The sequence below is a fragment of the Prionailurus viverrinus genome, chromosome E2, assembly GCF_022837055.1.
Source record: "Prionailurus viverrinus isolate Anna chromosome E2, UM_Priviv_1.0, whole genome shotgun sequence".
Taxonomy (NCBI): domain Eukaryota; kingdom Metazoa; phylum Chordata; class Mammalia; order Carnivora; family Felidae; genus Prionailurus; species Prionailurus viverrinus.
Genome location: NC_062575.1, coordinates 49653052 through 49676928, shown reverse-complemented (window position 1 = coordinate 49676928; position 23877 = coordinate 49653052). Strand labels below are relative to the sequence as shown.

Sequence of the window (23877 nt, the reverse complement as noted above, 5' to 3'; positions counted from 1 at the left end):
TTCGGGGAAACAGAGGGATGACTCATGACCCTCAATTCCTCCCAATGCTATTATTATTCCAAAGACCAATTTAATGTCCTAGGAAGTAAACAAGCTGAGGAAAAACATAAGTAACTTGACACAAATGGGTTCATTTCTTCAACATATAAAGAGTGATTACAAATCAATAAGAAAATAACTAACAATCCAATAGTAATCTGGCCAACAGGTCTGGTGATTGCCCAGCAAATACAAAATACATTCAATACAAATGAATGAAAAAATATTCAGATTCACTCACAAGAAGAGAAATATGGCTACAACTGCACTGAGATACTTTTTTTTTTTCTCTTATCAGATCAACAAAGAGAACAGCAGTGCATAACATGCTGTGTCGGGGTGTATGAGGAAGCAAACACTCTTAGGTGTCACTGGTGAGAAGATAATTTGGCAATGTCTGTCAGAATTACAAAGGCATATACCCTTTGACCCATTCCACTTCTAGGAATTTATCTTAGAGATACATTCACACTTGTGCAAAGTAATCTCTCTAGAAGGATATTCCTAGCGGCCTGCAGTGTTTTAGCAAAAGATTGGAAACAAGCTGAATGCACAGCAGTGGGGAATAGGTAAATGAATTAGGGTGGGTCTTTATGGTGCAATACTATGCATTCATGAAAAAGGAGGACACTCTTTGTGTCCTGATATGGAACAATCTCCAAGATGTCCTGTTGAGTGGAGAGCTCCAGAGGCATGACAGAGGGTACGATGTGCTGCTGTTTGTGTGTGTGTGTGTGTTTTAAAGTATATCTAGGTGTTCCCTGGGTATGCGTAGACTATACCTGGAAAACTACACCAGAAACTGGCAAGACTGTAAATCCTTCTGTATCTCGAGTTTTGAACATTTACCTAGCCTACATAAAGAAATAAACCTGTCCCACACCCACTGACCCAAGTGAACAGTCACTTCTGCCCAACATCCCTGTTTCTCCAACCATTCCTGTTTCGACTGTTCGAGGCAGTTCCCTGTCTACTGCAAAGGCTTCTGCCTTCTCCGGGTGCTTCGGAAAGTGGGCAGAGTACCCAAATGCTCCTGACCTCTTGCTTTGTCACTCTAGCTGCCAGTCATCTAAGAATTCGGCTTAAGGGGTTTGAAGTCCCAATACTCTGTCCTTTGAAACTGTCCATTCTGCCTTCTCTTCCAAGACTCCTCCACCTGATAACTCACATGGCAGCCTCCCTTCCACATGAGGCCTGGCCCCCAAGTGAGTGAAGCTTGGGATTCAGCCCCTTCCCTTTACAAAGAACCCTTCCCAGTCCCCACACCTAATTTTGGTTTCATAATTTTGTCTTCTTTTTCTCAGAAAGGCCCTGTACACCTGGGTGGCTCAGTTGGTTGAGTGTCTGACTTCAGCTAAGGTCACGATCTCACAGTTTGTGGGTTCGAGCCCCATGTCGGGCTCTGTGCTGACAGCTCAGAGCCTGGAGCCTGCTTCAGATTCTGTGTCTCCCTCCCTCTCTCTGCCCCTACCCCACTTGAGCTCTGTGTCTCAAAAATAAATAAACATTAAAAAAAAATTTAAGGCCCTGTAACTCATATAAACATCAGGCCCCACAAACTGAACCCACCCTGCTCTAAACTGCAATGCATTTGCTTATATACAGTTTTCCCTCTGCTACACTGAAACTCGAGAAGGCAGAGGCTATGTCTTAGTTTTCTTGCATCCCTGTCCCTCAACACAGTCTGGCAAGCCCCCATTAAATGCACACTGAACTGAATCCAAGAATAAAGCCAGAAATAAAGTCTTCTTACCAGTGTTCTTCTGATTAGCTTGCTGATTGCAATATTTGTTAACTACTCTGTCTCCCTAGTGTGACTCAGTGAAAATCCCACTTTCTCCCCAGACGTCTAAAAGAGAGGTATCTGCAGATTTCTTTCTGAATCAGCAGGGAGAAGAAAAGGGAGGGGGAAATGCACCCAATTTGCAAAAGGTCTCATGGTGAGAAGTCCAAATGAAAAACTCAAACACACCCCCATTCACTGTTACTAAGACCAGAAACTTAGGGATCAGTCCCGACACTCTCCGTCCCTTCCTCTCCACCATCCAATACACCTTCAAGTGCTAAAAGTTCTAAACTTTTTTGTGCTCTGAATTATTTGGTGTCTGACAAAACCTACTGGCTCCTTCTCAGAGTTAAAAAAATGCGTGAAACGGGGTGCCTGGATGGCTCAGTTGGTTAAGCGTCCGACTTCAGCTCAGATCATGATCTCGCGGTTCGTGGGTTTGAGCCCCGTGTTGGGCTCTGTGCTGACAGTCGGGAGCCTGGAGCCTGCTTCGGATTCTGTGTCTCCCTTCCTCTCTGCCCCTCCCTGGCTCACACCCTGTCTCTCTCTGTCTCTCAAAAATAAATATTAAAAATTTTTAATAAAAAGTGCATAAGATGAAATACATAGGATTTCATAGGAAATCAACTGTATTGAAAAAATCATCAAACATTTTGAATAGATAATAATAATCTTTGGGTTTCTTTACAGCACATTAAATAACAAGGTCAAGGAGTACATCTGATGACTACTGTAATTTCAAAGTGATGATGAACGAAAACAATTATTTTAAGGGATCTGTGACAAGTGTATCGAAATATCTTTGTATTCCATTGTCCAAATACTTATACAAAGTCCAAGTACTGCTAATGCTATTGTGGTCTGCTGTCTATATTCATAATAGAAGGAAATTCAACATTTGCAGTTAGAGGATAGAAAAAATTGAGACATAAGCTTTTCCCATCCAAGTTCATGGACTCCCTGGAATTCTATCCACAGCCCCCTCCAGGAGGTTCCTGTTCTGAAATGTTAATTGAACAATAAAGCTTCTACTGGTTTTTATCACATTTGAAACAATTCAACTCCTTGCCCTGACCCTGCATGACCCCGCCTTCCTTGTCTCTCACAACTCTCACTCCCTAACTCTAAGCCAGTCACACTAGTGTCCTTCCTGTTACTGAACCCAGAAGAGGTCCCCACCTCAGGGCCTTTGCACATGCTGTCCAACACCCCCTCTTCTTGATCTGCACATGACTGGCCCCTCTTCATCATTCAAGTCTCTGTAAAATGCCCCCTCCTGAGAGAAGCCTCCCTTCTCTACCTGCTTTGATGAGTCTTCCTCTCCTCAATGTCTATTACATCATACTCTTTTCCTTCCTTTATAGCAATTATCAGCTATGAGCAGGCACCAGCTTGGAGAGGGCACAGACTTGTCTGCCTTATTCCTCACTGTATTCTCCATGCAAAAAGGCACCCGGGCATAGTGGATGTTCACTAAACATTTGCTGACCCAAGAAATTACAGAATGGGAGAAAGAGAGAAGATTCTGGGTGCTGTGCTGTCTCAGGACTGGGGTTAGCCAGTAGGAGGCCCCATTTCTCCACAATCTACAGGCAGCGAGCAATCTGAAGCCACTTGGGGGCGTGTTACGACCAAGTCAAGCTGGTAGAGAGGTTAGAGGAAGTGGAGAGAACCGGGGAAGGGCCCCTGGCCAAGATACTTAGTGGCTCTGTCCCTAACCTGTGAAAAAAATTAACACACCCCACCAACGCTGAAAAGGGAAGAGATGGTTTCTTGGGTTTCTTGTTCATCACTGCGTTCTGATCACCTCCACCCTAGTACAGGCACCCAGCAGGCCATCAGTGAATTTCCAATGAGTGAATGAGTAAAACCTAGGACAGACCGGTGGAGTCTCAGAGCAAGACTGGCTGCGTTTTGACGCACTGAGATCTTGGCCACAGTTGGGCAGAAAGACTGACAGTTTACGTGACTCACGGGTGAACCGGAGGGCAATTGTCCATTTTCCCGTTTGGACTCAATTCCACCTGGGGGTGGAGGGAGGTGGAGAGAAAGCCTTTAAAAGGAACTGGGCCGCGTGGGCCCAGGTGCAGCGCCTCACTCCAGCGCACAGGGCAGACTCCCCATCCCCCAACTGCAGGCCCCCACACATGCTCTGGCAGCCACCCAGCCTGGGATGGTGTCTGCGTTTCACTCAGCAGTCACCCCTGAGATGGCAAACCATGGCCAGTTCTGGACACCCCATTCCAAGACATGGACAGCTGTCAAGTCCATAGCAGGGAGGACAGGAAGGGGGTGTCTGGGGACCACGTAAACTACATTATCATCAGTCGTGTTCAGCATGAGGATGGGCTTCCCGACCCTCTGAGCCGTGTCAGGGCACCCGGTGGTGGAGTGGGCTGCGTGGGAAGGCAGAGAACACCTGTCCTGGGAGCCACTGGGGAGAAACTGCACCCCCACTTGCCCAGAACTGTGCCGCGGGAGCTCCCACATCGGGTGGGAGGGAAGTCAGAGGGGTGCAAGGGTCCTTGCCGGCTGGGAACCTGGGGGTTCTGAGTCTCAGCCCTGTTGCCTGCTTCTAGCTGTGTGACTCGGGGGAAGCCAGCTCTTTCTTCTGGGCCTCGGCCTCCTTAACTATATAGGGGGACAGTGCACAGGCCTGGAAACCTGACTGTCCTTCACACACTGTGGGACCCTGGGCACCCCTTCCCCTGTTTAAGTCTCAGTTACCCCACGGGGCTCTTAAAGGAATTCAGTGTGACAATGCACATAGCGTGTTTAGCCCGATCTCTGTTCACTGAAGTGGGCCTGTGTAAATGGTAGTCATTATTACTGAGTCACACCTTTCTCAGGGCCTCGTTTTTCTCATCTACAAAATGGGATTAATAATGTCTAACTGTTTACAGGATTGCTCTGAGGCCCGAGTAGTATTAGCATCTGCAAGGTGTCTGGGAAATCACAACACGCTCCCCGAGCACAAGCATTTGCTAGCCCTGCACCCCCATGTCACTCCCCCCACGTCACCCCACCGGATCATGAACTCTCAAGGGCAGGAAGCCCCATCCTCTGCCCGGCAGCTGTGAGCTGTCCACACCCAGCCTCTCCACTGAGCTTCAGCTTCAGATGTCCGTCTGCCTATCTGATGTCTCCACGGGGATGATTAATAGACTCTTTATACCCTGCTGTGTCCAAAGGGAAACTCCTGGTTCCCTACTCCAGCCCTCCAAATCACACTGTGCCTCCCCTGTCTTCCCCAACTCAGGAAGCTCCCTCACCACCATCTGATTGCTGAAGCCCAAATCCTAGGAGTCATCCTTCATCTATCCTATCCGTATAAAATAGCATCCCAGACCCCCATCATCACCCTCATCTCCCACCTGCATCACTGCAAGGATTTCCCACTGGGCCCCTCGCTTCTACTCTGGTCCCCCACAGTCCATTCTCCCCATGGCAGCCAGAGGGAGCTGTGGAGAGGGTCAGTGGGGTCATGCCACCCACCTGCTTAAAACCCCCAACAGCTTCCCGTCAATGTTTCCCTGGTAAACATTCCAAACTCCTTGATCTGCCCTACAAGGCCCTGCAAAACCTGGTCCCACCTGCCTCCCCCTCACCTCTTAACTTGTCCTCCACTCACTTGCTCTGCTCTAGCCATACCACTTTCCTCTGTGCCCTGATGTCAAGCTGCTTTCCACCTCAGGACCTTTGCATTTGCTGTTGCCTTTTCCTAAGTTCTCCCCATGGCTTCTTCATGACTGACTCATTCAGACCTCAGCTTTCAAAGGCCATCCTGTCAGTGAAACTTTCCCTGGCCACCCCATTAAGAGTGGCCTCCTCCCTCTCTGACACCAGCCCACTTCATTTTCTTTAGTACGCTTCCTCTAAAATGGTCTTGTTTTGCTCCTTTGTTTACCTGTTTACTCTCTGCTCCCTACTAGAACATAAGGTCCTCAAGGGCAGCCACTGCTGCCTTGTTCACAGCTGTCCCCTTGGGGCCACAAACGGGCGCCTGGCATACACAAGGTGCTTAATAAGTGCTGGACTCTGTCATTCCAGGCACTTCCCTACAGGAAGCCCTAAAGTTTGGGGGGAAGGGATATGGACAGAGGTGGCCTGTCTCTAGTGTGGGATTCTCTGTGTGCCCCCGTCCCCCAAAGGTTGGCCCTGCCACGTGGAGCCCAGGAAGTCCCAGAGATTGGGGCGGGACACCAAAAAGCTGAGACCCATCTGACGGGGAGAAGAAACACCTACATGCCCATTGTGTGTTACATGCCGTGCTGCCTCCTGTTAAAATTCCAGGATAGATGAGCAACAGCAGACCCCAACCAGTTGTGGAGTGACTGGTACGCCTCGGCCCAGCTCCTGGCCGCCAGGGGCCTGTGGGTACACTGACGACACACCTCCAGGTTTGGCTGCCCTGGCACCTGCTGCCCCTTCTCCAAGCCTCAGGAGCCATCTCTTCCTCTTGGGGACTGGCCCTCCCCCATTCTCAGGTCACATGGCCCAAGTGGGCTGACCCTACCTTCTTGGGGCAGTGGTTGAGGACACTAACCCAACCCTGGTCGGTGGGAACAAGTCTAAAAGTGCCGGCACCCATTCTGCCTGCCTCAGAATGAAAAAAGAGACAGAGTTTGGGGCTGGGCCTCTTCAGTGATCTGAGCCAAATATCCCCTTCTACGTCTTCAGCCACCTGGAGGGGAGTCTGGTCTAGCTGACACCCCTCCTAGCTCATCCTGCGCTGTCTTCCACTGCCGGCCCCCCACCCCCGCCTCCCGGAGCCCCCCCTACTCTCTCATTTTACCTTCCGTGCCTGAAACAGCTTTCTCCACTCCGTATACCTGGCAAACTCCTACTTGTCCGGGCTCAGGTCAGGCACCACCTCCTCCAAGAAGCCTTCTCTGATTCCCTCAGGCACAGGTCACCTGTCTTTTCCCACACTCCCACCACACCCAGTAGGTTTCTCTGGGAAACCTTCGTTCAGTAGGGCCTGCCAGCCTAAAAGATCTTGTCAAGCTTTATTTGCCATAGTCATATTATGAAAATAGGGATTTTTTTATTCCCTTCCAAATACAAAATGATGTTTTAACAGTTAATGTAAATTTTCAATCAATGTCTACCCCTACCCCAGACAGTCTGAATTACTCCCCTGGAGAGATGTCTTCCCTACCCTTGATTGAAAAGCTGCAGCAAAACATCCCTCATTGATTCAGTAAACATCCAGGTGGCCCCTTTGGTGGAAAGCATCATGCTGAGCGCTGGACACACAAATTATAAAAGTGTGTTATAATTGTCCCTTTCTCTGTACTAGCTAGGAAAATGCAGGGAAGATTCCTGCCAAACTGTTTAACTGACACTACTTTGGAAGCTGGTGGTACAGGGACAGATGGGGGACTTTCCCTTAGTACATTATGTAATTTTAAAGTGATAGGGTTAGGGGTGTTTTTTACTTTCTTAGTATTTTTCAAGTAAAACATTTCTTAGTGGTTCATTGGTGTGTGTTTCCCTACAAGACCGGGAGGCTTTAGGGGGCAAGGAAGGGTCTGAGTCACTTCTAAGTCTTTAGCTTCCTGCCAGGGCCTGACACATGGGGGGCTAGGAAATGTCTGTGAAATGACCATAGGACAGAGCTGAGCAGTCATGGGAAGTAGAACTGGCAGGCCCAAGAGACATAGACTGAGGAGAGAGGTCAAGCCCAGGGGTGGAATGTCTGTGGATGCAGGGAGGCAGTAACGCAGGAGGAATGTGGTACCCACGTTCCGGGTTGTTCCTGGTCGGCATGGTGCCTGGAACTGGGGATAAACATTCGTCTGTTGGGGAAACGAGGTCACAGGGTGACAGAACTCCCAGAAAACAAACTCTTGGTCCTGGCTTTGCAATTGCAGACAACAGGACTGAGCAGATCAGAGCTGGGGAGGGAGGAGCCAGAGGAAGGGGTTGGCAGGACGGTTAGAGGAGGCGTCCTTGAGAATCAGAGACTGGGCGGAACAGCAGGTGGCAGAGGACTAGCCTGCTACAGCCTGGGTCTCTGGGTCCTTGGGTCGCAGGGAACTTGGGGGAGGTGGTTCTAGGAGTTTACGAACAGAAGGAATGCCTCCTGCTCCCAAGGGGGAATGGTTTGGCCGGTTTGCACTGGGTGGCTCTCTCCCTCCCCCTCCCTGTGGCCTTTGTTCCTTCCACAGATATTTCCTCAGGCATCTTCAGACACAGCACTGGTGATTAGGGCCAGAAGGAGAGGAAAGGGCTGGGGACCCCCAGAGGAGGCAGGAGGCAGGAGATTATAAACCAGCTGGAGGGAGGGAAGTCATGGAAAACTTCCTGGAGGTGTGGACTCCCAAGCTGAGGCTTAAAGGCTGAAGAGAAGCTGTCCAGGTAAAGGGAGGGAGCCGACTTCCAGGTAGAAGGGAGAACAGAGCAGGGGCACTGATACTTGGGACCTAGTGAGGAGCCCCGAGCCTTGGTGTTGCTCCGTGAAGAACTAACTGCAGGTGCTGTGAGGTGACCTCCTGCTGCTGGGGTCTCTGGTGGCCAGAGCGGGAAAGCTGGGGACAGTAGCTAAAGGTAGCGGCCCCGGGTCCTATGGTTACAGCCCTGGACTCCCAGGCCTGGCTCCAGGGCTATCCTGCCCCTTGTGCTCACCAGGTGACCTCGGCCAGGATGAGGATTTGTGGATTCAAGGAGGTCACCGTTAGTACAGCACCTGCCAGACTCTAGTTACAGTCACCATGGCGAGCCAGCCATTGTGAGGCTAAGTTTGGAAGAGCCGTCACGGGGCAGCGGGCACAGATTGCTGTGTGTGTCTCTACAGAACCAGACCCGGAGGCAGGAAGCCCTAAGAAGGCAGATACCAGCTCAGTGTTAAGGACGGTCTCACATGGAAGCATTGGTAAGTAGTGGAACGGGTCTGCTGGAAGCTGAACTCTGTCAAGGGAACAACCTTATGGGTACTGGACACCTCTGTGTAGACGGCATCTGGCCCTGGGGTTTCATGGAAAGGGGTGGGTAGAGAGAAAGAAAAGCAACCCAAGGAGCAGCCATTGTGGGAAACACAGGGCTGAGGGAAGTCAAACAAGATTCCTTGCTGCAGGACTTCTCAGGACCTTCACTGCCCTGGAACACGGGCTACAGACTCAAATGTTTACAGAACCCAGGCAGACAGCACAAATGGGTGACAGGGGCAAGTGTGAATGGGGTGGAGAGTGCAGGCCTGTCAGGAGGGGAAGCCTGCTCAACTCCTACTCTGTTCTGCCGACTATCCTTATGGGAAATTTTTTGGCCACTATCATGGGTTGAATCAGGGCTCCCCAAAAGATACGTCAGAAGTCCTTACCCCCAGTGCCAGTAAATGACCGTATTCGGAAACACGGTCTTTGCAGATGTAATCAAAGTAAATGAGGTCATTAGGGTGGGCCCTAATCCAGTGATCGGTGGGAAGTGTGAACACAGAGACAGACGAGCACAGAGAGAAGGTGGCCATATGACCATGGAGGCAGAGATTGGAGCGATCCAGCTATGAGAACACCAAGGATTTCTGGTACTTCCAGACGCTAGAGGAAGCAAAGAGGGGTTCTCCCTAGAGCCACCCAGTTTGTGGGGCTTTGTCATGACAGCCCCAGGAAACAAATACAGCCACTAACTCATGATTCAGTGTGTACCCAAAGTCTCCAGAATGGCCAGAGAGGACACAGCATTCCCTGACCCAGTGGCCACAGGCCCCCGTTCTGAGAGTCTCTCACTGGAACCTCCAGGGCACACATTTTTGGGCACTAGTTCAGAGTCTCAGCCTTTCCTTTTTGTGCCCACATGGGCGCCCTTCCACGGGGGTGAGTCCTCTGGTTTCCTCAGCTGTAAACCGAGGACGAACCCCACCAAGATACACAGAAAGCGCTTAGCTGGACACTCCATCACACGGGGGATGTTCTCCCTCTGAGCCTCGCTTTCCCCCACCGAGACATGGGGGGCAGCATCCCCCAAGGCTTCCTGGGGTTGCTGGAAACTGCCTGGCACACAACCGGTGGTCCCAACGGTCAGCCCCTGTGGACCGGCCGGCCCCCTGCACGCCGGGCTTCTGCGCATCGTCCGCTGGAGGCCGTGGGCCCCCCCCCCGGGGCTGCCCTTACCTGTGCTGTGAGCTGGATGGGCTGGGACAGGGTGAGCTGTGGGGTCCCGGGGGGCTGGCTGGCAGGCTGTGGTGGCGGCAGGTCGCCTCCCCCAGAGGAGGCCGGGGGCTGCGAGGTCGAGGAGGAGGCAGAGGAGGAGGAGGAGGAAGAGGAGGAGGAGGTGGAGGAGGCGGCGGCAGCGGCCGCGGCGGCATTGGACTGCTGCACGGCTGCGGCCAGGAGCTGGGCCTGGGCTTGCTGCAGGAGGAGCTGCTGCTGAGCCGGCATCAGCGCCGTGAGCTGCGGGGGTGGGGGGCGGGGGGTGGGCGGCAGGGGGGTGGGGTGCCGGGGGAGGGGTGTGGGGAGGAGCAGAGAAGGCAGAGAGGGGTTAGTGCCTGAGCCAAGCAGGTTAGGGCACAAGTCTTGCAGGACGACTGAGGGGGACAGGAGGCAGGCGCGAGAGCGCGGCCGCAGTCCTGGCGGGACACCCCATGCCACCGGTCCTGTAACAGGTGGGGGGTGGCTGGTCTCTGCCCACGTGCCCGTGCTTCCCCGAGTACTTACCCCGGCTAGCTGGCTGCCTGTCAACATGAGTTGGGCCTGGGGCAGATGCGGCTGGGCTGGCTGGGGGGGCGGGGGTGCTGCGGGGGCTGATTCGCCACTGGGGTCTTCAGCCTTGATCTGGGGGGGAGAGAGGCAGGGTCCGGGACCCCAGAATGTTAAGTGGAGGCCAGAGAGAATGCCCACCTGTGAACCAAAGAGAGGGCACGTGTGTGGCAACAGCAGCCTGGGGCCGGCCGGCAGAGGAGGAGTGGACCGGGGTATAGAGGCAAGACCCTGTACTGACCGGCCGGGGGTCTTAGGCCACCTTTCTGGCCTCAGTGTCCTCAGCAATCACATAAGGCTAACACACTCCCTGCACCCAAACCCCCTACAGGAAGAGGGTCACATTTGGGGAGCAGTTTTCCCCTCTGGGGGGTCAGCTTCCCCATCTGTAAAATGGGAAATGTGCCATCAGGGGACTCGGAACATCAAAGGGTAGAGTTCTGGGTCCCACACCCCTCATCTGCGTTAGCTACAGGTGCATCTCTTATTAATGGAGTAAGACTTCGCTGGAAGAAAGGGTCTCAGGTTATTAAAAAAAAAAAAAATCACCACCTTAGAACATGGGTCTGGAATTCAAACAAGTGTGGAAACAGGCAGACAGTGCAAATGGGTGACCCGGACAGATGAGGATGGGGTACGCTGGCAGGGTGTGCAGCCCTCCCGAAGGAGAAGCTTGCCCAGCTCCCGCTCTGTTCCCACCAATCACTCATTTTAAAATCGAGAACAAAAACACAGGGCGCCTGGGTGGCTCAGGGGGTTGAGCGTCTGACTCCCGATTTTGGCTCAGGTCATGATCCCATCGGTACTCTGCTGTTGTGCAGAGCCTGCTTGGGATTCTCTCTCTCTCCCTCTCTCTCTCTCTCTCTCTGCCCCTCCCCCCTGCTTGTGCTCTCTCTCTAAAATAAAAATAGATAGATAGATAGATAGATAGATAGATAAAATCTAAAGCAAAACCAAAAAAAAAAAAAAAACCTAAAAACAAACCAAAATTGCTGGCAAGACCAGCAAAGCACGTATGAGGGCCAGATGTGGCCCAGATGCTGCCACCTTTCAGCCTCCACTCCAGAAGTCCACTGAGCCCCTCCTTCATCTCGGTGTAGGATGTGGATGCCTCTCGCATCAAACGCATAGGACAGACCGACACAGTCCTGGCCTTCCTCCTCTCCTAGACAGAAAGCCAGACCATGGTGGACTTGCCTGATTGGGCTGTTGGTAAAGGACGTGTGGGGGTAGGAGGAGGTATGCCTTGAAGAATCACACGCTCAGGCCCAGAGGGGACACCGGGCTGAAAGGATGATCCCTAATCCTTCAGCCCAATGGCCCAGCAGCATTTTGCAAAAGGGAGTCCAGAGAGGGAAAGCAACTGCTGCAAGGTGACCCAACAGCTTGACAGGGGTGTGGCATTTGGAATGCAGACTGAGACAGACAGAGGTCGGGGAAAAGGCCAAATAACAGAGGGTGAGTGGAGTGTCCCAGGGTACGGATACAAACGTCAGGAAGTTTAAGGGGCGCCGAGATGCATCAAACCACCGTGAGTGTTAGAAGCCAGGCCAGTGGCCGTCCCCAGCAGGGAATCAAGGGCCTCTGGAAGTCTGATCATGTTCTGCTTCTTGATCTGGTGCTGGCTGCATGGGTGTTCAGTTTGTGAAAATCCACAGAGCCATACATTGAAGATCTCTGTGTATGTCACATTTTAATTAAATGTTAAAAAAAAACAAAAAACAAAAAAAACAAAAAACCCACACCAACATGGTCAGAATATTGGTCCTCTTTCAGGTTTCTTTCATTCATTCCTTCTGGTTCTCTTGAGAAAGTCCCCATTAGGTGCTAGGATGGCTCTAAGGCCTTGTCCCCAGCATGACTCATCTCCCTTTTTAAGGAAAGAAGGAAAGCCCTCAGGCTTACACCTGACAGGCAAGAGTCTCTGGGTACATTTTAATAATCATTGTATTGGGCACCTGGCTGGCTCAGTCAAAAGACACTGAGTCTTGATCTTGGGGTCATGAGTTCAAGCCCCACATTGAGCGTGGATATTACTTTAAAAAAAAAAAATCACTGGGGTCCCTGGAGGGCTCAGTCGGTTAAGCATCCGACTTCGGCTCAGGTCATGATCTCATTGTCCGTGGGTTCAAGCCTCGCGTTTGGCTCTGTGCTGACAGCCCAGAGCCTGGAGCCTGCTTTGGATTCTGTGTCTCCCTCTCTCTCTGCCCCTCCTTTGCTCACGCTCTGTCTCTCTCTCAAAAACAAATAAACATAAAAAAAAAAAATTTTTGTAATCACTGTATTTATTTCCATGGCAAGTGATTCTGGTTTTCCATTCATGAAATTTCCGCTAAAAAAAAAATGTATTTCAGCTGTTGAAAAAGCAAGCCAGTTCATGAGCTGAAAATTGTTGAAGCTGATTGGTGGGTACCTGGGGGGTTATTTTCATGCTACTCTTTTTTTTTCCCTCCTTTGTTATCTGCTTCACATTTTCCATAATAAAATATTTTTTTAAATGAAGCCAATTAACAAAATTGTGATGTAAGTAATGGTACACAGTGGTGTATGGATGTGTCTGAAATCGTGATGGGAGCACATGAATCACTGAAGTTGGGGAAAGACTAACACAGAAGAGGCCGAGTGAGATGCAGAACAGGACGTAGTGTGGACAGAGGCCTGGAGTCAGAGGCCAAAGCCCTCTCCGCCTCGGGCTTTCTCCGGGAACCAGGGTCCAGGCTGGGGAAGAGCCGCGAGAATCCTTCCTTCCCAGGGCCCCACTGGTTTCCCCATGGAGAAGCAGGGCTGCGGTGGGACTAGGAGAGGCTGCAAAAAATGCAGCTGGGGAAGGAGAGGGTGGGGGTAATGGACATACGCTCTGCTCCAAGGGCTAAGGCCAGAACTGTGCCCGAGATCAGAGGGAAGGAGGCCAGAGCCAGACCCCTTCTCCCCTGGGCCCTGTCCAACTCACTCAGCACGAGATACCCACCCACTAAGCTGCACCCAGGGCCCCAGAGCCCATCCAATCTGATAGCCCCCATGTTAGAGAAAAGGAAACTGAGAAGCCCAGCGGTGGTGGGGGGTGGGCAGTGATTTTCCCATGGTCACAGAGTAGCTCTCGGCTCCCAATGCCATCCCTCTGCTACCTTTGGCCAGGGTCAGCAGTCCTTCCGAGGACCACCCGGCGCGTGCCCTCCATGCTGCCTTCAGGTCTCTGGACCTGCGGCTGCCTCCACCAGGCTGGAGCGTGGAGACCTGGGCCCCAGACACCTCAGGAAGCCCAACGATGCCCAGCAGCAGGCAGGGCCCCATGTGGATTAGGGATTTGTTCTGTCTGGCCACGTCCAGATACCCCATCATCCTTAGCCATTCTTACTGGGTCTGCCCCCCCCTTACCCTCCTCCATTGGCTGGCCCCTGAATGTGTGTGTTGGGGGGCTGGGGTGGGGCAGGCCCCTGTCAGGGAAGTTGGGATGGGGGCGGGGCCTCAGCTTCCTGTTGTTCATCGCCCTGGGGCTCTGGGGGGGATTTCCCTGGCCACCCCCACCCCCCCAGGGAAGGGGAAGGAGCCTGGGTGAGTCACAGGCCTGGGGCGGGAGCCTGAGTGTGAGAAGGAGCCAGAGGAGCCTTGTCACCGAGTTATTGGGGCTCCGTGCCCTTCAGGCCCCAGGCCCACAAAGGTGCGTGGGACCCCGTCCCCGATACCAACCACCACCCATGACAGGACACCCTCCGGTTCCCCCATCCTGGCGGTTCTGATAGGTGCTTACCTTGGTGCTGGGGCCAGTTGGGGACACGGAGAACGGGGAGGTCTTATTCTGCGGGTTCTGTGAAGAAAAAGTTGGGTTGGGGGAATGGGACGAATGAGATGAAGCAGCTTCTGACACCTCGCCCCTCGCCCACAGGGGCCACCTCTGTTCCCTTCTCCCCCTCCCCACCCCTCCTGCCCATCCACTCCCTCCGGACCTGATGGTTAGTGTCTGGTCCATTTCTTTCAGTGTCTGCAACAAGAGGGAAAGAGTGAGGTGTCACCTGTGCCCCCCACATCCCCGCAGCTCCCCCACCATGCGGGACTTCTGCTCTCTCTGCTCCCCTCCCCACCCACCTGTGTGCTCTGCCGGGGAGTCCAGACCTTGCTTCTCGGCCTCCAGGGGCTTAGACATTCTTATTTCTGGGGACAGAAGAGGCATGTAAGTGGGGTGAGAGGGGGGAAGCCAGGAGGGCTCTCGGGGCCCCCCCTCCAGCACCACCCCAGCCTCTCCCCAAATCCCCCGCACCCCCTGCCACCTTGCAAGTGCCTCTTTGAGGAGGCATGCCCTCCTTACTGGGCCTCTGCCCTCCTCTGGCAGGACAAGAAAGGGCCTTCAGGCCTTGGGGGTCTTGCCTGATCCTTTTCACCCCTGCAGAAGGTGGCACAGGGAGGGCCACCTCCCGTGAGGCCTGGGGCGGGGTGGGAGGTAGCCGGTGGTCGTGAGAAGGCTTCGGTGCCCAGGAGGAGGTGGGTGATGTTCCACAGGAGCGAGTCAACCTTGGGCCTCCTCCCGAGGCGCGCCCGTCCTGCCTCACCAGGTTTCGGGTGAGACATGTTTTCCACTCTGAGTGGGGCCTGGGGGTGTGAAGGACTGCAGCGTCCCCAAAGGAGTGAGTCTTCTGATCTCTGCCCCTCCTCCAGCCCACAACGTTCCCGTCCACACCTCACTCCCACCCGGCCTCCCGCTCCTGGCCTCCCTTCTCGCATTCGGCACACGGGGCCCAGCAGCCCCATTCTGACCTCTGAACTCCGACTGACTCCAACTGCATCTGGCTCTGCCCCTGACCTGGTCCTTGGACTTAATCCTAGGCCTCACCTGGACTTCAGCCTTGAATCCCAACTGCACACCCCAATCCAGCCTGGGTGTCCCACTGTACAAATGCGATCCTGTTCTACAGTCCCATAAACCCAGGAAATGACAGGAGGTGACAGGCAGCAAGCTAGCACCGGGGACAGAAAGCAATGGAGGCAAAGCGATGCTCTGTCCTCACAACACTCTGATGCTGGCAATGGAAAGGTGATCGTTTACCAGTGCTAAGCACAGTGTTAAGGATGATTCAGGGCTCACAGTAACAGTTGGTGCTGATATTACCCCCATTTTATAGACGAGGAAAGTGAGGGCCCAAGAGCCCAGTGAGACAGCAGAGGCGCCCTGACTGGACACCTGTCTGCATGACTCCAGGGTTCACGCTTCTAATCAGGACTGCTATGGTCTACTGGACCCCCCCCCCCCCCCGTCCCGCCAACACCCCACTGTGACTTCCGCCCACCTCATCTCCAGCTGTCACCCCTATTCAAGTTCACCCTGACTGACACTGACTGGAAACCCAACCCGGGTAGACCCTACATAAACCTGGGCTTCTGCCCTATCCGTTCTCGATCCCCTTACCCACCCTGAATCCCAACTCCTATCCCGATGGTCCGAGTCCTTCATCTGACCTTGACTCCCAGCTTGACCTCAGACCTTTCTCCTGACCCTGAATCTGACTAGCAGGTCTCCCCCACAACTCACTCCACATCCCTGCCTTAAAACACGATGCCACCCTATCAAAGGGGCTGTCCAACTCAAGTGGGTTCTGCACCCAAGGTATTTTAAAAAGGCCAGCTACAGTAGCTAGGACATCCTCAGCAACTGAAAAAAAAAATGTCCAGGAATTTTGCAATTGAGGGTTACTTGACATGAAACGCTGCTCGGCTTTAAAATTCCTGATTAAAAAGCCAGGTCACACACTGCTGGTGGGAGTGTGAATCGATATAAGCACAATTCAGGAAAGCTGGGGAGGCGCCCCCCCCCCCCACCAGGACCCATCACATCCACTCCCGAGTGTCCATGTGAGAGAGAGGGGCATCCTGCCCACCAGGCCCATGGGCACATGTACCCAGCAACCCTTTCGAAATGACCCCAAACTGGCAACAACCCAAGGGCCCGTCAGTGGATCAACACAATGTGGTATGCCCATACAACGAAACACTCCACCGCAAGAGAAAGAACACGCTCCTGAATCACACGCACTGCTGAATCTTGCAGGCATGACACCAAGGAAAAGACATCAGACACAAAAGCAGACAGACAGTAGGATTCCAGTTACGGGAAGCTCAGAAAACAGGCCAGATGATATCAGGTGACCAAGGTCAGATTATGGGTACCTTTGGGGGGATGCTTATGGGGAAAGGGTGTGGGGAAGCCTGCAGAGGGTTGGAAATGTGCCATATCATGATCTGTCGGGTGGCTCTGTGGTTCTATCTATACATATGTAAAAATTCATCAAGCTGCACCCTTAAAATTTGAGCACTTTATTGTATGTATGTTTTCACACACAAAAAAGAAAAAAAATTAAAAGCTAAAACAAACAAACAAACAAATGAGTACACAGTCCTACTAAGGCATAGGTTGGTGAAGGAGGTGTGGGGAACAGGTGCCCAGGATGCCACGGGAGCTCAGGTCCTATTTCCAGGCACTAGGAGGGGCATGAGTGGATAATGATCTTGAGAGACACAGGAGGACGCAGCAGGTGCTGGTGCCAGGCGCGGAGACCCCACTCCTGACTCTGAGATATCAAAGGCAGAGGTCCAGCCTAACCCTGCCTCTAAATGGCCCTGAACTTGGCCCAGCTCCAGGCAACTGCTAATGCTAGCGTGGTCCGGCATCCCACCCCGTCTAGCATCCCTGAAACCCCTGCCCCAACCCCCTTTCCTGGCCCCTCCTTCCAACTAGTGTCGTCCATCTTTCCCCAGGGAGATCCTGCCTACAACCTGGCCCTGAACCTTTCCACAGCTCCCTATCTCCTCAAGAAAAGCCCAGATAGGGTCTTTAAAGAGGTAATTAAGTTAAATGAGACCATTAGGGTGGGCCTTAATCCAATATGACTGGTGTCCTCATGAGAGGTAGATATTGGGACACAGATGCGCAGGAAAAAGACCATGTGAGGACACAGGGAGAAGATGGGCATCCCAAGCCAAAGAGAGAAGCCTCAGAGGAAAGCAACCCCACTGACACCTTGACCTTGGACTTTCAGCTTCCAGATTTCAAGAAAATGAATTTCTGTTGTTTAAGCCACCCCATCTGCAGTACCCCATTATGGCAGCCCTGGGAAAATGATACAGCCTCCCACGGTCATGCCCTCCCACTGTCCTAGCCCTGAGCCCACAGGGCTGTGACCTTCTGTGTCTTAGTCCTTTCCCACCAGACCAGAGGGCAGGCAGGCCGGGTCTGACTCACTGCTGGGTCCCTGGCATCACCCAGCTTAGAAGAATGGGTTATAAATGTTGGCCGAACGTCCCTCCCTGCACCTCTCTCTCTTACTTGTTCCTGCCTCTGTTCTGTTGTCCCTCTGCCATTTAACACATTTCCTGAGGCCTTGGTGTGGGCTGGTCCCTCTGCCTGGAAGGCTGTTCCTTACTCTGGCCACCTGGCGACCTCCTACTCATCCTTCAGGACCCTGAACAGGTTCTGTCGTCTATGGCGGTGGCTTCCTCCACCCTGGCTCCTGCTGGCCCAGCGTCTCCCCTTGTGACTGTCCTAGAGGCTGTAGCCATCTGGGCCCCAACAGGTCTCCCCTATCAGACTGGGAACCCCTTGAGGGCAGGTCTGACTCCTCTTGGGGTCCCCAACACTGCCCAGCCCAGGACGTGTGGGTCGAGTGAACAAGGGGGGCCCGAGGCCCTGATCTCCCCCATCGCTCCAGGCTTTTGGCTCTGCTCTTCCTCCACCTGGTGACCTTTTCTTCTCTAAGAGCAAACCCCTGCTCCTCTTTAAGGTCCCAGCTCACACGTCACCTCCTCTGTGAGGTCCTCCATGCCTCCTCAGGTGGTTGGTGTCTCTTGTCTGAGAACCCCGTGCCCCTAACACACCCTGACTCCCTGGGCAATGGCCTCACCTTGCCCCAAACTGTGAACTCCTTAGAGCCCAGGCTGGTGTCATAACAACACTAATGCATGCAAGAATCTCCGACAGGCCAGGACCCAATCCTGACCCAGACAAGCCTTTCTCCCTGCTGCCACCTGCCACCTTGACCTTGAGCCCCAATCCCCAAGCAACTCCCACCTAAACCTTTAAGGTAACATCTCCTCTGCAGGGACAGTGGCTGAGGAGGCAAAGATGGCTTAAGGAGAAATCTCCACCACTCTGTTTCCATAGTTGTCCCTAATTCTTCCCCGACCCGGACTCCCACACAGCCGGGCACCCCCACAGCATTTGGCTGGGCTGACGGCAAAATGGCCAGTGTCGCCCTTCACCCAAGCCTGTCTCGCTTTTCTTTCCTCCCCCATCAGAGCCCAATCTGAGAAAAGGGTTTCATAGAATCATCCCCACCAAGCATGAATAGGGGACTCCATTTCCACCACAGATCCAAAGCCAAATGATGCCTTAACACTCTAGGACATTGGCAATCCCCTTAAGAGGCCCGCTGAGGCGCCCATCCTGCAGGCTATCAGCCTCGGCCCAGGCCCCTCTCTCCCGGCTCTGGAGAAATACTGACGCCTATTCCCACTCAGACACTCTGCTTTCACTGGGACAAGGTAAGACCGGGGCATCTGGATTTTGAAAAGCCCCCACCGCCACCGCCACCGCCACCTTCACCAGGTGATTCTAATATGCTCCAGCTCCCTGCACCTTCCAAAATCCATCTCAAAGCCTCATTCACACAGAAAGGCTGCTTGGTTATATGCCATAGCCACCCCTCCCTTCTCTCATCCCTGGCAGTGTGTCACTCTTTAGAGGACCAGGCAGGAAAAAGCGATGCAGAATCCTAGCGGGCCCCTTGAATCCTACCATCCTGGGGTCAGACACACCCAGGGCTACCCACACCCTTGGGGTCACACTCGCTTGCCCCACTGCCTCAGGCCTGGGACTCTGGGTCCCCTCCGCCCTCCCCACCCCTCCCTTACCCCTCCCTCTCCGGACTTTCACTTCTCCTCTGCATTTCCCCCAGCCGGTTTTAGCAGACTTGGGCCAGCTTCTCGTTAGCACTTACCGAAAATGGGGCTAAATATAGAGGGCCCAAGGGCTGCCCCTCACCCCTCCTGGCCCCTCTTGGCCTGTCCCCTGGGTCTCCTGCCTTCACAGCCGGCTTCAATCAAGGCTGTGGCCTGGGAGCCCCTGTGGGCAGGGTTTGCGCTGCCGGGAACCTCTGTGGGCCCAGCTGGCCCAGTCCCTGCCTCCGTAGGAGCAGCACCGCACCTCCCCCCCCACCACCACCCCATGTCTGTCCCCGAGCGAGCGGCCTCAAGGGAGTGAACACTTCTGAGCTGTCAGGAGGGAAGGATGGAGATACAGGCAGCAGACACAACAAGAGAGGTGGCCCCACAGCTGTGCCACGGAACACACACACCACAGCCTCAGCCAGGCAGGGCCCCAGACAAGGATAGAGATCATGCAGACACACACAGGGACAGGTGTGCAGAGATCCTGGGTCGGGATGTTTGTAGAGAAGACATATGCCCAGACACAATGACATGGGTAGATATGCAAAACACACACCCAGACATGCGCATGCACACCTGCGTTTACACACACACACACACACACACACACACACACACACACACACAGAGTTACTCAGATACACACAGATGTGCACACACTCATACATCCAGAGTCACTCACAGACAGATACACAGATAGACACACAGACACACACAGGTGTGCATACATATCCATACCCAGGTCACTCAGACAGACATACACACATACGTGTAGACACTCACATGCCTAGAATCAGCTCATCCTGGGAGATGGCCAGGGGGGACTCCCAAACCCTGAGCTCAGGCAGGCCAAGTGATCTGGCCAAGGCCACGCAGTGTATTCATTCATGTCCAGGCAGGGAACCCAGGCGGGCCTCCCAGGCAGGGCAGTTCTGTGAGAGATCCCAAGTAGGGGGTCTAACTCAGTACCTAGCACACACGAGGCCCCCATTCAACCCCAGACAGGGAGGAGTCAGTGGTGGAGCAGAGCTCGGAGCTCTGCATCTACACTGCACGTGCACCCACACATATACATAATTGCACATAGAGTCACCCCGATAAATAATCATGTGCCATCCTGCAAGTTGTCTTCCCTCCACGTCAACCCCCTCCCTCACCTCCTTTGCCTTGCTCATACCCACTCATCCTTCACATCTCAGCCCAGACATCCCCTCCTCCAGGAAGCCCTCTCTGACACCCCACTGGCCCAGCTGGGCAAGTCTTCTGGGCTCCCACAGTTCCCCGTGCCTCCGACCCCTCTGCCTGTGCTCCCTCCGCTTTCTGGCAACAGGTCCATCTCTCTCACTGGGAACTCCAGGAGGACAGACCTGTTTCCGTTGTGTTTCCAACACCCAACATGAAAGTGCTCAATAAATACACGTTGCTGAAGGGCCACAGGGATACCTGCACATACACTGATGTGCATAGGATGGCACATGCCAAATCAAGACCCATCCCCACGGACACTCGCAAATGTGACACAAGCCGACAGTCATGCTTACATGGCCACAAATGAAACAATCACCAAGTACTGACGCTTGCTGTGTTCCAGGCACCGTGTTAAGCATTTACACGTATTACCTCATTTAACTCTCCCGTCAGCACTGCTGAGAGATAGCTATCATTATGCAGAGATAGACACATTTCACCAAAGGAGCCAACAAATACAAATCACCTTGTAGGGTGCCCGGCACACAACATTCACTCAGTCAGCTGACACATAATACATTTTTGCGTGGTGATAAGTGCCATAAAGAAAAGACAGAGCAGGGCAAGGGGTCCGAGAATGGTGGGATTGGTTGCCAAGTCAGATGGGGAGATCAGGGAAGGCCTCCCTGAGGAGGTGATATCTGGACAAATGAAGTGAGGCAGTGAGCCAAGAGGTCATTGCCAAGGCTAGCCCACAGTGCCACACACAACAGACCCTCACACACAGACACATGAGTCACACTCAGAGGACTCAGAACCACCACTCACATATCCACGCACAGAAACGCACATACCAAAAGCCCTGCAGCTCAGTGTTCCCAGCCCTTCGCAGCCCTCACCCACTGGTCCTCCTGATAAGAGCCTGCTACCAACACTGGGCTCCATCCTCCCTCCCCTAGAGCCCTCAGAACACTGCAGCGGAGATAGGTGGGGGGAGGACAGAAGCCCCCAGGTGTCTGGAGTGGAAGGGAAGGGGAAAGAAGAGCTGAGGGCGGGGACCCAGGGTGGGAGCGGGGGAGCTGTTGAGGTACAGAGCGAAAGTGCAGAGGAGAGAGCTAAGGAGGAAGGGCAGGGCAGGCAGCGGGTGCTGGCCCCAGGCCCCTTACCTGGAGCCCCCATGCTGGAGTGAACCGTGCTGCCCGCCCCGCAGGGCTGGGGGAACAACTGTGTCATCTCCCCGCCCTCTCTGGGGGCCAAGCCCTCTCAGCCGGAAGTCACCCAGGGAGGAAACCACAGGGTCCGCCCCCTTCAGAAGGGAAAATACTCTGGCCCCAAGGCCCACCTCAGGAGGCGGTGGACCCCAAATCATGTGTGTGTTGGGGCAGTGGGGGTAGTGGGGTGGAGGGCAACAGCCTCGAGGAGCTGAATCCTCCCACTGGGTCTCCAGGAGGTTCCTGCAACAGCTGCCCCAGCCCTTCAGCGGCCTCCACCAGGGCAAACACATCTGGAACAGGGCATGTGGGTCTGGGAGAAAGGGTGGGCCCATAACAACAACAACAACAACAACAACAACAACAACACTAAACCCTGGCTAGAAGTTTTTTGGGGTCTTTCCCAATGCCACACTTGACAGGTGCACCTGACAGGCATCATCTCTTGAGATGATCACTATTTGCCCCATTTTACAGATGAAAAGATTGAGGACCTGAGAGCTGAGGTGGCTTCCCCAAGGGCCCAGAGCCAAGAAGCATTGAAGCCAAGAAGCACAGTAAGTGACGTTCGCGGTGGGTGTCCCGCAAGGCTGTGGAAAGGGAGGTACCCAGCCACGCACCTGTCCGCAGGTGAGGCGTCCGTCCACTGAGAAGGAAGCGGTGCCCTGGGACAGTGGCTGTGAGGGCGAAGGGGAGGGGCCGCTTGGCCCAGAGTGCCAAGATGTCCACCAGGGACAAATGCGGGCGCCCCAGGCGGTTTGGGCGAGAGGAGCCCCGGGTCCCCTGACAGACTGCCCGCTGGCCTTTCACGAACTGCGCTCCCGGCCCAGCATTTCCCTCCGCGCCCGCCAGAGGGCGGCAGCGCCCAGCCAATAGGCCGGAGGGAGGGGCCGGCTGCGGAGGAGGAAGCCCCTCCCTCCGCTCCCCTCCCCGCCCCCCCCACCCCCACCCCTGCGCGCACACCTGCGAGGGTCACACAAAGGCGCAGGACTCCCAGCGCACGGCGGCGCAGACAAAGGCGCGGCCGAGCCCGCTGCCCTCTTCCTCTTCCCCGCGCCCGGTCCGAGGCTGTCAGGCCACCTGGCGCCTCCAAACAGGCCGCCTGTCCGCCCTGGGCCCCGCGAGACTCGCCGCGCCCCACGCTAGAGGAGGACTCCCAAGCCACACGCGCACACGGACGCTTGGACTCACCCAAACGTATACATACACTCAAGTATTTCTACACATGAGCCCCGGCACTTCACACACATGTGTCCACGCGCAGACACACGGGAACCCTCCTCTGTGTGCCTAGGCTCCCTACCCAACATCCCTAACTCTTGTGTACAGAAACCCCTGGGCACCCTCCTGTGGGCACGAGGGCATATCTACACATGTGTGCTCAGGCACGCCTCCTGGCCACGTGTGCCCACATTCACACCCACGCACACTAACTCGGGATATATAACACACAGGCAGACCTTCCCCGGTGCCCTTCTTTCTGCACACAGGCCCTGTGCATCCAGACACACCCAAGCGGGCAGGCCCACTCAAGGGTAATGACCAGTGTTTTTCACATCTGTACACAGAGGGGCCAGTTCCCAACTACCGACACTCCACAACACCCCGTATTGTAAAGACCGTTTCACTGAGGAGATCCACAGACCACACGACATCAACCCAGCTTCAACTCAGACCTCCTGCCTCCTGGTCCACCCACCCCTCTCTGTCTTTCAGATGCAGGGTTTCTGTGCACAAGGGCCTTCCCGATAGCGGTCTGGCGGCAGTGGGGTACCGGAGCCTCATCTTGAAGCTGCATTTGCACAGCAGGTTTTGTTTGGATTTGGGATTTATGTCTTGAGGAGGTTGGAAATGAGGTCATAAGGACATTATGGGGGGCCAAAACCTCACCAAGCCACCCCCATACTCCGCCACGGACACAGTCAATGTCATCCATGTCAGGTACGTGCTTTCTGGACATGACTGGGTGTCAGCCCCTTATGGTGAGCACGAAAAGAAGCACCACCCATTTCGGGCGCTGCCTTCT

At 54.1% G+C, this 23877-nt stretch overlaps 1 protein-coding gene across 11 annotated transcripts in view; it reads right to left on the bottom strand.

Annotated features, from left to right (window-relative positions):
* POU2F2 (POU class 2 homeobox 2) overlaps positions 1-22496 on the bottom strand; it is a 35203-nt gene extending 12707 nt beyond the window's left edge. For 4 of the 11 annotated variants that reach the window (XM_047835486.1, XM_047835490.1, XM_047835494.1 and 1 more), the window contains exons 1-6: positions 21807-21852; positions 14605-14670; positions 14466-14500; positions 14270-14326; positions 10480-10596; positions 9937-10215 (exon numbers count right to left, since the gene is read on the bottom strand). In XM_047835486.1, coding sequence (XP_047691442.1) covers positions 9937-10215; positions 10480-10596; positions 14270-14326; positions 14466-14500; positions 14605-14670; positions 21807-21819 — 567 coding nt within the window. In that variant the 5' untranslated portion in view covers positions 21820-21852. Of the gene's footprint in view, positions 1-9936; positions 10216-10479; positions 10597-14269; positions 14327-14465; positions 14501-14604; positions 14671-14883; positions 15122-19502; positions 19528-21806; positions 21863-22471 lie in introns of those variants that run through there. The other 7 variants (XM_047835492.1, XM_047835493.1, XM_047835497.1 and 4 more) reach the window with 4 other exon arrangements.
* Between the last annotated feature and the right edge of the window lie 1381 nt (positions 22497-23877).